Source organism: Gallinula chloropus (assembly GCF_964237585.1).
Source record: "Gallinula chloropus genome assembly, chromosome: 7".
In the NCBI taxonomy this organism is placed as follows: domain Eukaryota; kingdom Metazoa; phylum Chordata; class Aves; order Gruiformes; family Rallidae; genus Gallinula; species Gallinula chloropus.
The window spans coordinates 28,787,446-28,800,723 of record NC_140092.1 but is presented as its reverse complement, the minus strand read 5'-3'; the positions used below and the strand labels follow the sequence as shown (position 1 = coordinate 28,800,723).

Here is a 13,278-nt window from a genome sequence, read left to right as displayed (position 1 = left end):
TGCATATTATAGCATCCAGAGCAGGATCGTTCACAGTATGTTATATTGCATATCAACACATTATGATATTAAAAATGCTCCAAGATGATGTTGCTTAAAGGGTTGTTTAAGAGACACCTCACAAAAGTAGGGATAATACCAGTTTCCCTGCCTGCTCTCTAATCCCTTCCCCTGCTGCCGCCAGCACTACTGAACTGCGAGGAAGGCAGGCTTTCCCACAGGCAGCTGAAAGGACAGCTGCTTTGGGGATGGTTTGCTCTGGACCAGCCTAAGAAAAAAACTGTAATTAACTGAAGAGCACATTACCTGAAGAATAACTTGTTAGAACAAGAGGATTTTTCACAGCAGAAATCACAAAGACTAAGTACAGGAGGAACAGGCACTGTTGTAGCGGAGCCTGGGACAAATGTCCTCCTTTTGCCTCTCTTCCAGTTAGTGTACCAGCTGCCGTACCCTCAGATTCTGGGTTAGCTCCAGGCCTTCTTCAGTTGCTCCTGGCTCTACATAAAATCTGTCAGATTTTCTCTAAGAGACACACAGCTAATCTCAAGACTGACTGCAACTACCCAGAGTAAGTCTACAAAGAGACTCCAGTGTCAGTTACGTGATTTCCCCCCAAACTACATGCGCGCAGACCTCACACGCACTTTACAGGGTGGTACAAAATATAACATAGAGACATACATGAAAGACAATAATAAATCAAAGAGTGATTGCATGCTAAGTATAACCCTTAACTCTGAAAGCTAGAAACATACCTGTAATTACTGTCTTGTTATCTGAACTACATTAAACCACTGATTTTTCCCTTTCCTAGGCTTAACTGTGGAAAAAATGTTCTTATTTCAGGCATTTGCAGGGTTTAGGTCTGAGGTGGAAGCTCGAAGCTCTGAAGGCTTTGTAACACTGCAATTGCTCAGGCTGGTTTAGCAGCATTTTGCCTTTGTGCAAACTGGAATTAAAAAAAGTAAACTTCCAAAGTCAGTGTCCAACTTCTGGAAAAAACCTGACATCTGACCAGGTCCCATCTGGAAACTCCAGGAACTTGTCAGTCCTGTATTCACATTCAAATGAAGCAGCGCAGAAAATTTTTGTTTAAAATTAATTTTTTTAAACCTTCTTTAGGTTAATATATTTTATGAAAGCAACATTTGTCAGATGCTGCCTTCTGCTTTGTTTGATTATATGTCAACAAACACTTCTTGATATATGAGGATAATGCTGCAAATGATGTCAAACACCAGGTGAATGACAAAGCGAACAGAATTCTTGCTTCACAATAACATTCAAACCTCCTTTAGTGTTTGTAAAGCATCACAGTCCTTTCTATATGCAGAGGCTACCTAAGATGCAAAATGTATTCAGGAAGCTCATGACATAAGGCTCCAGGCTCCGAGTAAGGGCAGGTCCATGCTCAGTGGGATGCTCACACTTCAGTTCTCTCAAATATTTCAGTGTTTATAGGCAGATATCCAAAGGCAGAGAGGGGAGGGAGGTGAAAACACAGCAATAAATAGTGGAGAATGGTGCACACTTCACAGTTCTGTTTTTCAGGACTTATGAGATTTTTTGTAGCTCAATAGAACCAAATGAAATCAAGTTCTATTACTCTTTAATCTCAATGACTAATATGGACTTTATCTTCTAAATGCAGAAAGTGACACAGAAGCAGAATAGTTTCACTAAATTACTTTGTTGCTAACTCATGTCAATTGCTTTCACTAGTTTAAAGAATGTTTTTGTAGTGCTTATGTTTTAGTCAGATTCTACCTTACTTCCCTTTACTTTGCACAGCTTTCAATAATAAATTTAATATCAGGTGCAATGTTCCAGCACTGGAACTGTTCTGCAAATCTACTTCTGAAGGATGCTCTGAGTTGCAGGTTGGACTAATGACCTGGTGAGGTGCCTTTTCAACTTGAATTATCCTATGATCCTCTGAAGAATAAGATATATTTTTATTAATAGCCTCATAACATTTGTTTTACCTATGACTCCCCCAGATTATTGATAATAGCTGAGGACATTGAAGCCCATCGGCTCTCAGTGCCACTGAGAAGGCACCTCTGGAAACAGAACCTCCTTTATCAATTACTAAAAGGAACCACTGCCTCCAGGAAAAGTTTATGATGACAACTGCTGGTTCAGCTGCAGCAGTCCAAGACCTTGCAAAGCTTTGAAGCAAAAAAAAAAAAGAAAAAAAAAAAAAGAAAAAAAATCTGTTAGTGAGCGGGCAGCTTTGAATGAAGCTTCATCTCAGTCCTACTCATTAAGCAGTAAATAATTAAAATACCCTGGAAAAGACAGGTAAAATACAAGCAGCAATGTCAGTAATAGACATGAAAGAGAAGAGAGGGAAAAAGAATTTAAAAAAGCAAAGAAATAATTCATTTGAAGTTTTAATAAAGTTTCATTTGCAGTCTTGTTTAAAGATATATCAGACTTTTGGGATGTAACCTAATTACATTTTTATTCTAAGTTCTATTCAAAGACCCTGGACTCTGAATCTTTAACACAGATCAAACATAGTGTAATTTACTCATGGCTATCAATACTTTAAAAAGATCTCTTCATTAAATGTCATAGTCTTATGAACATGCACATAAAACAAACAGAGCAACATTCACTACCAAAAACATTAAGAATATGATTCTTAGGAGTTTTATATAAACATTTCACTCGAGTGCCCCACGTTACATTCAAGTGTACATAAAAAGGTTATTTTCTAAAATATTTCTGATACCTTTCACAGTTTGATGGAAACAAGTGATACTTGCAGTAATTTTAGGATGCATTTGAAAATGAACTTTACAATCACCAAGTACCTAAGGTGAGAAACTAATTTATTTTTTGCATATGTGAAAACTTTTAAGTAAAACACAAACTGTAAGGTTCAGAATTAGCACTGATGCACTACTGTGAGCATTTTGAAGAACTTCTCATTAGAGCATAAGAATACAGACCTGTCCCCAGACAACTGAAAGATTCTCCATGTGAAGAATTAGGCTAGAAAGGTGGCAGTGATGGTGAAAGAAGACTTTTGGCAAACCTGCTTCCTTTTTCCTAGCATAAGGGTTATTATTATTTCCCTGTGCTTAATGCTAAAACTTGATATAAAGCAACTGAAAGAAAAGCAGGAAGAAAGTTTTCCATTTTCATAGTATTTATTTGCAGAAGTGTAAAAGAGAAACCTATAGAATTCTCCTGGAGTTCTCTTATTCAAAATGCTTTTATTGCCTACCAGAAACATTTAAAAAAGAAAATAAAAATATTTCTTTTTTCAATGAACTCAACAGGCCCTTTTAGCTTTCATGTTACATATTCAGGAGCCTCTTTCAGACTTTCTTGAGTACAATAATTTGAACTGAAAACACACCTTATTTGTAGAACATCAATACCCTACATGCTAGTTCAATACCAGTAACAGCCCTGTAATAATAAAATGTCATTTACTGGGGCACTACATCCTGCAATTGCATGAGGATGAGCTCAATTATTTAATAAACCTTTAAAATCTGCACTCCTCAAGAATCTATCTCGATTTGTGGCTGCTTATGAGTGCCACTGACTGACAGAAAAGCACCATATCTGAAGACTTATTCTCCTAGCAATTTGCTGCTTAAACTTTTAAAATTATGTTCTACAATCAAATTTTTCCCATCTAACTTATGTATTCAATCCTCAAGCAAGCAGAAAGAAGCCCAACAGAACTGCTTTGTGAAGTGCAGAATAACAAAGAAGAGTTTGCTTCATCTGATATGATGAAAATCAACAACTTTTAAATGTTTTAAATGGTTGCACTGGATATGCAGAATTCCATGTCCCATTAAGGAAATTGTTTCTCTGAAGTTTCCTGATATGGAGATTTTTTTAGGTATATGTCACTATATGAATGCAAAGACAACATTTAGTAATAGGCATTTACAGTTGAAGATACAGTATGTGGAGACACGTAAGTATTCAGGTCTGAAATATTCCTACACTCCTTTTTCTGAAAAAGTTGTTTGCAATAAATAATCACAACTAGCAATAAATCTTAAAAGCTTGCAGTCTGGGCTATGCAACCCGGGGCCAGAGGGACATCATGATAAATCAACAATATTTGGTTACTACTGGATACAGTCTGGGATATAAAGAAAAATTAAAAGAATCAAATGAAACACACTGCATATTCTATCCAAACAATGAACAGTGAAAGACATTTTTAGGCGAGTCCCAAAGGAAGCAAGCCTATGTGATTATCCTGTCCTCCACCTAGATTTGGTGTGAACTTCAACCAAACCTGGTAAATGGTATTGTCCTTAGGACAGTAACTTCCCACCACTTTTTAGAAAGTTAGTAGCTCCAGGATATACACTGATTGAAATTCCAAAGATGGAAAGTGAGGAAGAATGCTGTACGTATCGTAGAGTGCAGCACACTGCTTGGCCAGCCAGCATCCAAGCACTGGCCAGCCAGCAGCACGTCCACATACAGCTTTCAGTGTGTGAGTGCACACACTGAACTTTACCACAGACAGGTGTTAAAGCAGCATACAGGAAATGGTGTTGTATAAACACAGAACAGAGCCGTGGTGTTCCTGCCTTGAAGGATATATAGTCTTTAAATTGCTAGAGCTGTGACTCTCCTCTGTGCCACTGCCATATTTTGATTAGCACTCAGGCTTCCTATGAAAAACATCACACGGGCATTTATAACTTTAAATGCCTTTTCTATTTTGGGTCCATCCTATGAAAGATTATAAAAATAATGAGAAAGGGAATTAAGAGGTTAATCTACTATCAAAACCCACAAACTTATCTGCATATCATTTTAAACCAAAAGTTGCTTATGAAAGGAACACAAGGACAGATGAAACCAGAAAGGCCTTGAGTGGCTATTAGCTGGTAACTGCAGCTGGTTTTGCTCCTGAAGAAAGAAGTGGGATCTATTTTAGGTTGCTTTCTTCCAACATCAGACCTGTACTTGTGAATACAACAGTATGGAAGCAACTGGACACTGGCTATACACTTTATGGTGGAAACACAACGACATTAAGTAGGGAGGTTGGATTGTTAAAACACTTCAATAGTGCTATCAGTGACAATTCTGCACTCCACAGGTAGTGAGCAATGTAGTACTCCTCACAAATATTGTCCCCTGGTTTGTTTTATTTACCAGCTATTTCTAATTTTGCAACCAGATTGTAAAGCAGCACTTGTAATTTCTCACCTACAATGAGGATTTACTGTTTAAATGGGCTTGGCAGAAAAAAAAATACAAAGTTCTATCCATGTAGAAGATGCATGTGGGTCATTCACCCCACAGGTGAACTTCACTCTGGCTAAACTTAGGCATCTTCTAGCAAAAGACACTACATGTTTATGCAATTAAAACAGAGCCACAAAATGCATATACACAGAAGCACAAGACATTTCATAAGCAATTTTAATTTTTGCCTTTTTAGACCTTTTTAGTACTTCATTTTGCAATATTAACATTCTCCCTTTTTTAAAAATCTGAATATAAATGATTTCTGCCTGAAGGCAAACCAATTGGGGAAATTCTGCTTAAACGTGCGTATTTCCTCTGCATAGATACTCAGGAACGTATGCTGGATTTCCCTCAATTATTTATACATTACAGTTTTTAATTGAAAAACACTTGCCATAATTCAAAATACAAAATCAACAATTTCTTAGCAATGGATTAAATAGGACCAGCTAAGCACAAGAAAATAATCAGTTTAGATTTATGCTGCAAAACAAAAAGATTGTTATGAACTGTCTTTAAGTTGTTGTTTACCAAATATTTCTAGTAATTAACACTTAAGCTTCAGAAGCTTGAATCAAACAGCCATTAAACTCAATAGCAATCTTTCTACCAACTTCTATAATGCCTTGATTAAAAATTTGATTTTTAACAGTATGGGAAAACAATAGGTATACTCCTGCAATTCGGTTTTAATGCAGATTGTAAGAACCCTGAGGGGTTTTCTCCCCACAGCAAATTAATTAAATTTATTTACAAGTCTGTCTTGGTATCAACTGTGATAAGAGTTATTTTTCCTTCTAGCAGCTGGTATAGTGCCATGTTTAGGATGAGAATTGTGTTGATAACACACTGATGTTTTACATGGCCAAACAGTCAAGGACTCTGCAGCTTCTCACACTGCCATGGAAGTGACCTAGAAGCTGGGACAGGACACAGCCAGGACAGCTGACCCAAACTGGCCAAAGGAATGTTCCACACCATGCTCTGTATATAACTGAGGGGTTGGCTGGGAGACAATTCAGCCCAGTTTTGTATATTCTTCTACCATTAGTCTCTTCCTTTTCTGTCCTATAAAACCGTCTTTATCTCAACTCACAAGTTATACCTTTTTCTTTTCAAATCTTTACCCCCAGTTCTTTTCTCCCCACTGAGCAAGGGCAGTATGGCTGTTTTAGCTACCTGCCTGGTTAAACCATGACAGAGTGCTCTGTGTTCAGGGGGCCTTTCAACCAGAAAAGTCTTTATCAGTCTAACATATGAAGTAGACTATCCATGATTACAGATAGAGCAGTTATACCTTTCTCAAAAATTAGGTCAAATTTATTAATATTTTTGGGGTGGGTGTGGAGGGATCAGAAATTAATCAGCTCCAGGATAACACTGCTCTGACTTGAAAAGCAATGGAAGTTTAAGATTGGTTTTAACTACATAGGAGGGCAACAAGGATGGGGAAGGGTCTGGAGAAGAAGTCTTATGAGGAGAGGTCAAAGTCTGGATATTAGAAGAGATTCTATACTGAGAGGGGGGTCAAGCATTGGCACAGGCTCCCCAGGGAAATGGTCACAGCCCCAAGCGTCTGGACGATGCGCTCAGTCCCATGCTCTGACTTGGCTGGGCCTGTGTGGAGCCAGGAGTTGGACTCCATGGTCCTTATGGGTCCCTCACAACTCAGGAGATTCTATGAAATCCAGAACTAGATTAACAATTAATTTAAGTGTTACTTATTTTAAGATTAACACTCCATTAATTTGTAGAATATGGAGATTTTTTGAAATGTCTAAGTTATTTCAGAAAGGACTAAGGAGACCCTGATCAGGAATTTTTTAAGACTTGGAATCTAAAGCCCACACAAAACCAGACAAAATTTGGTTATGGATTAGCTATATTAGAGGAATCAGGATGGATACTTCTAATACAGCTATTCACTTTCATTCTGTCCCTTTCTCTTACTAGTTCTGCCTGCATTTAGTCTTTCTGGTCTGTAAGCATTTCAGAAAAAGTATTACCTCCACTTTTGTTGATCCTTGTGTGCTAGCAGAATATAAATCTGATGACTAATTCAAAGTCACTACTGCTTTGAGATTAATGGCATAATTTTCACAAATCTCTCAGAGCTCGTACCAGGGGATATGCAGTTTTTGGCATGGCACTGATTTACATTTGGAATTTGTTGTGAAAGTTTTATTCATTGGACTCTACTGTGATACTTACATGGTTTCTCAAAACTTGTTATTTAAATGTATGCAGAAATGTTTCCAAGCACTGCAACCAACAGGCATGGAAAGGTGCATCTATCCCAGTAAACTCGTATCCTTCTAAACAGTGTGGCTGCTTGCAAACTGTTAGGAAAAGTCCCTGCAACACTCCTAATTGCCAAACTGTACCCATGAATATTTGCAGGGCAGGAAAGCCCAGGTTAGCACAAGCTAAAAGCATGTGCAGGACCACTGTCACCATTTTAGCACTAGCCTGTGGCCCAACGCTCATAGACACCCTGGTGCACTGCTTGATTTACTCATGCAGGAAAGCAGCCATGGCCTGTGAACATCAACCTTTACTCCTAATGCCTGAAAGGCAAGCATGGAGATCCTTGCATCATTTGAGGGTGGGATGAGAGATATTTATAAGACTGTAGGGATGATGCTTTTGTTGATTCTTCCAGAGTTCTCTATGTCACTCTTCCTGCTCCACTTCCCACGTACAATGTGCCACTAACCTATTGTTTTTTAAGGGTGTGCCTTAAAGAAAGAAGAGCCATGCATCTGTATTAGAAAAACACAATCAAATGAGTTAATTAGTCATCTTAAAGCTTCTCTCACAAATGCAGAGTTGCACTCACATTAAGATAGAAATGTTGGTATCTGAAGCACGGGCAGTATTTGAATGCATGAGTTCATACATATATACGTAAGTACATACACATGTTTATACAAACACTTTGATATCTGTGATGGCCTTGATGCCTGTCTTTAGAATAAGAGCACTTCCAGGTTTTACTATTTGAATAATACAGACATTCTGTTACAACTTTTTTGAAGCAAATGTTTTCCACACATACAAATTCCTCGTTTTCCCTGGACTACTTTTGTTACTTATACAATTTATCTGAAACTATGGGATACAAATATTTAAGGTCTACATCATTTCATGCATGGTAGATGTTAACCATTTAAATACCAACCAGAACTCACTAAGATGTGGTAATGATGAGCACTAGCACTGGACCTACCCATTATGTTTATCATTACATTCAAGACTGTGTTACTTCTGCAAGAGACAACAGTGTAAACCTGAAGTTCACAATTAACTTTAGCAAAATGTACACTACTGTAATAGAATTATGACAGACTATGACAATGTTTTTATTCTCTAATATTCAGAACAATGCACACATTTATTCTGACTGACATTATTCCTGTGCTTTGAATGTATTTTTAGAAGTAAAAATATTTTAAAAAATTATTTCTACTTAACTGAGGTTCTGTCACAAAGCCTGTGCTTACTTGCATAACAAGTAATGCTGGATTTAATGTGAGAAAAAAAGTTAAAATATGACATTGCTTTTTCTATGTGTACACAAGTTCAAAAGCTGTATGAGAAAATTACTGGTAACTAAACTAATAAAAGAATTTATTACCAGCTCCCTGAGGAAGGACAAACTACGGGATGAGAACAGTTAAATGAACAGGTTCATAACCTGAACACACCTACAACAATCACTGAGTAGCATCTCATTTGGGCAGTTTGTAAACAGAAACCTTATTTTACAGAGTTTTTTAAAGAGGTTAAAGTCTCATTCAGCAAAGAACTGCAACTACAACCATTTGCTCCAAGCAGAATGTTCCTTTTGTGTCTTTAGCAGGCTACTAAATTATTATGGTTTTCTTTCCCTTATGTACTGACAGCCACTAATCGCCTGCATCCAAATATCATGACTGAAGTCTACGCTGCCCATACCTCAAATATTTAGCTTTGAAGATTAATGAACCTCAGATTATATCCAGCCTTTAGGACAGGGACCAGGCTGAAAGTCAAAGAACTTTAAATTTGATTACACAAAAATTACCCAGCAAATTTATTGATTTGCTTCCAAGGCAAAGAACAATCTTTACAAGTACATGTTTAACTTTATATTCCCAAGCAATCAGTCCTAGGCAGACAGCTTCTGTGCACGAGTAATAAAACACACACTATTGCATGGGAGATCTGAAAATAACTTGTACCAGTTCTTTTCACATAAAAGGATGCAGACAAGAACATCTGTAAGGCTAACTTCTCATTCTTGTAAATTCTCCTATCTTTCTGGCTGCACTATTAATCAAAGCAGTTAATACAGACACGGTGATTTAAGTCAGATGAAAGTATCACGTAAATGTTAAGCATCATTCACATATCTACCATACACACCCCTGTATTTATACAAGTACACATTCCTGTATGTGTATATTAATGCACACAGACATGTCTGTAAATGGGTGTCTATTCCTTTATATATCCCCATAGGAAGCAGGCATCTGACTCATTCAGTTCGCAAACAAGTTAGATTACAGCACTGTAACAACTGGACAAAAAGACCATTTCGTTTACAAGTGGCATCTATCTGTTCTAATATCCAAAATACCATGTTTAAAGTTTTACTTCTAACACCATTAATTCTCACATGGTTTTATGCAACTCAACATCTGCTCTCAACACTTTTTCTACAACCTGAACTTGTGATTCAATTTTCCACCCGCTGAAAATAAAAAGTGCATGGAATACATCTGCTGCCTTTTCCTCAGTGGTCCCTCAAAGCAAATCCTACACTTACTCTCTCAGCTGCTTCATTTTTCACTTCTCTATGGAAATAAAATATTTGCAAAAGACAGACCTTACAGATTCAGTGGAGCTTTTCCCTGGGCAGTGAAAGTGCACCTTGCTTTCTCTCTCCTTCACCAATGTGAATAAGAAGCCTCTATTCTGGAAGTTTCTAATATTTTAGAGCAGGAAAATTAAAATTCCCTTCCTCTCAGCATCTCAAAATGTATTTCATAACCTTACTTAGGTGCCTTTTTAATGGGCTTATAGACAGTTAAGTATTCAACAACTTCTGCTTAACACATGATGAAAGAAGAAAATGTTTGGTTTGGTTTTTTTTAAGGTTGTGGTTCAGTAACAGCACTGAGTCACACTCAGTACCAGCTTTTGAAGCTGCAAATAAATAGGGATGCTTACTTCTACTAAAAAAAAATATAAAAAGGTTTAAGTGAAGGACCAAGTGAAAATGTTGCAAAACCCCCCAGGAGCTTCAATCATTTTATTTTACTGTATGTCAGTACAGGTGCCTGTCACAGGTCCAGTTTACTACCTAAACTTTTCATTAAGGAGCTGAACTACAGAACAGAAAGAAAAATGCTTTCTAAATGTTCAAAAGACAGCAGAATAGAGAGAAGAGAAAGCACACTGAAGGACAACTTCAGAATTCAGACCAATCTTGACAATTTCCAGAAACCACCTACAAAGCACAAGGCGATCCTCAGCTCAAAAAGAAAGCAACACATATTTAGGCAGACCTAACAGGTGATCCCAGAACAGGGACGACACTAGCTAGTTAACAGTTCAGAGGAAAACAGTGTGAATGACCAGCAGTCTAGAAAATATGAAGAAATATTAAAAAAGGTGTGACATTTCAGCTTTAAGAGAACATGGACAAAACCCAGCACAATAATCTTTCAATTTGAAAAAAAAGAAAAAGCAGCATTTCAGTTTTTGTGTCCAGGTTTTTGCTGGGAAATTAAGCCATCTTTCAGAGCACACCCATTCTGCCAGACTTTTACTGGAAGTACACTATCTCCACAAAATATTTCGATTTCTGTGAATCTTGTTTTCTTTCTGAGAAAAGCCATTCTATTTGAGAAACAAGCCACTAACTGAGCTCAAAGTTGGAATGCTTTCAACCCACAAAGTCAAACTTAAACCCAGAACTTTAATGACTTTTACAAATCACATATATTTGAAGCAATGATCAGGCATCCAGCATACTTAGGAATTAGAACTGGAAGACCAGCTTTATTCAGTTACTTGAGGCTCAATCATTGCTTGTTTTCCTACAAAGTGGAAGGATTTTATAAAAACATAAAACACCATTTTTATACCCAGACTGCTACACTTGCTCAAACCCCTCCACCATGAAAGGTAATGTATGTTTCTAACTACAGAAACAAGGTTCATCCTGACATAAGAAAGTAATATTTTTTACAGTGAGCACAATCATGAACTGGAATGGCCTCCCAAGGGATGTGGTAGAGTCCCCATCACTGGAGGCTTTCAAGATGCAGTTGGACAGAGTGCTAAAATCATCTCATCTAGGCTCCCTTTCCCATGAAAGCTTGGGTCAGATGATCTTTCAGCCCTTCCAACCTGGGGTGCTCTATGATTCTAGTTACTTCTCTAATATATTTTCTAGTTTCAGAGACTCACAGTTTGAGGATACAGATAGATGAAGTTTACAGATGCATGGTAAGGTATAAATCTGAAGCAAACACCAATGTGGCAGTTACGTACAAATAAACAGGGTGTCCTTTTCAATCAGGAGAACCAGCAGATAGTTTAAAAAACCCCAACCAATCAACAACAAACACAAAAACCCACAAAAATATAGGCTGTTTTATGCAAGTGTAAATTTGAAACACAATTACAGATTCATTTAAATTCCTTTAAATTAATTTAATTTTAAATCAGCTCAGTTTGTGTAACTACAGATGCCATGCTACTCAGATACCTGTACCCTGAGGCAGCATTACCAGTCCTGTGTCTCAAAAAAGCAAAAGGAGGTGAGGTCTAACCCAAAGAACCTTTTTGCTAGACAAATGCTTCCTTTAAACTTCTGTTCTGTTTTTTATCTGACCAAGCACTTTCAGTTGTAGATGGAATGTCAGAGGAAACATGTCTTAACAATCACAGACTTCTTTGTCTTCCTATTCACTGTTCCAAAACTTAAAGCAGTTCGAAAAATTTCTTTTAAATCATGTTTGCAAATCAATTTTACCTTAAAATACTGTTCACTGTGATGAAACACAAATTGCCCATTATGACTGTCTCATTGCTGATGCAACATAGCTTTATGATCTCAGTGACTCACCTTGTTCCTCATTGATGAGACCCATATTTGCATGTGCTTGTGCCTCTCTCTTCTCACCATCGATTTTTACTAATTGAGCAGTGTTAAAGCATTGCTCATAAAAGTAATTTCTTAACCATTTGTCCTCGGGGTCATTGAAACAGCAGGCCAGGTTAAGTTGGTTATCGTATACCTCCTCGTAGCGCCCTTTGAAAACAAAAATTACAATCAAAATGTTAGGTGATAAGATTTCTGAAAACTGATGATATGCTACAGAAATAGCATAATGAAAAAGAAGAGCTATTTGTATTTCCAATGCCCAAATACCTGGACTACATGACCACTCACAAAAATAAGAGGAAAATTATAACCTTAAAAATGAAACAGAATTGAAAACCTATTTTAGCAAAACTACAATAAGCTGCTCTTGTTTCTGTATGCAAAACCCAAAAATACGTAATAAAACCTGCAAAACCTGGATAAGACATTGAGAAGTCAAAAGAGAAATGCTAGATGGAGTGCAAAAGCACACAGTCACTGCTGGAGAAGCATTTGTCTGAGCCACTGAGACCTTAAAAGGCACTGAAACAAGTCCAAGGTAGAAATTGTGATGAAGGAGATGCAGAACCAAACAGAACACACTGCAAACACAAGCCATTAATTCATATAATTTTAAATATTCCAGGTAAGGCTAACAAGAAAGACTTCAAGTTAGCGTGTATATTCCCATTTGTAGTACCTTATCACGCAGAGAAGTTAAGGACAAGTTGAAATTTTATACCTTGCCCTGAAAAAGACAGTTCATTGAGGTATTGCTCTCAGAAAAAAATGTGGAAAGCAGGATAGTTTCAAAGTCACAGATGTCCTTTATGATCTGAAGAAAGCCACCACACGTTTAGCTGCCAATCTTAGGCAACTAAATGAAT

At 37.3% G+C, this 13,278-nt stretch overlaps 1 protein-coding gene across 1 annotated transcript in view; it reads right to left on the bottom strand.

Annotated features, from left to right (window-relative positions):
• The window catches only part of TTC29 (tetratricopeptide repeat domain 29), a gene marked incomplete at both ends in the record, with an annotated part of 123,919 nt that overhangs the window by 82,121 nt on the left and 28,520 nt on the right, over positions 1 to 13,278 (bottom strand). Inside the window, 1 exon segment of the mRNA XM_084267037.1 lies at positions 12,374 to 12,559. Within this exon segment, the coding sequence (XP_084123163.1) occupies positions 12,374 to 12,559 (186 nt within the window).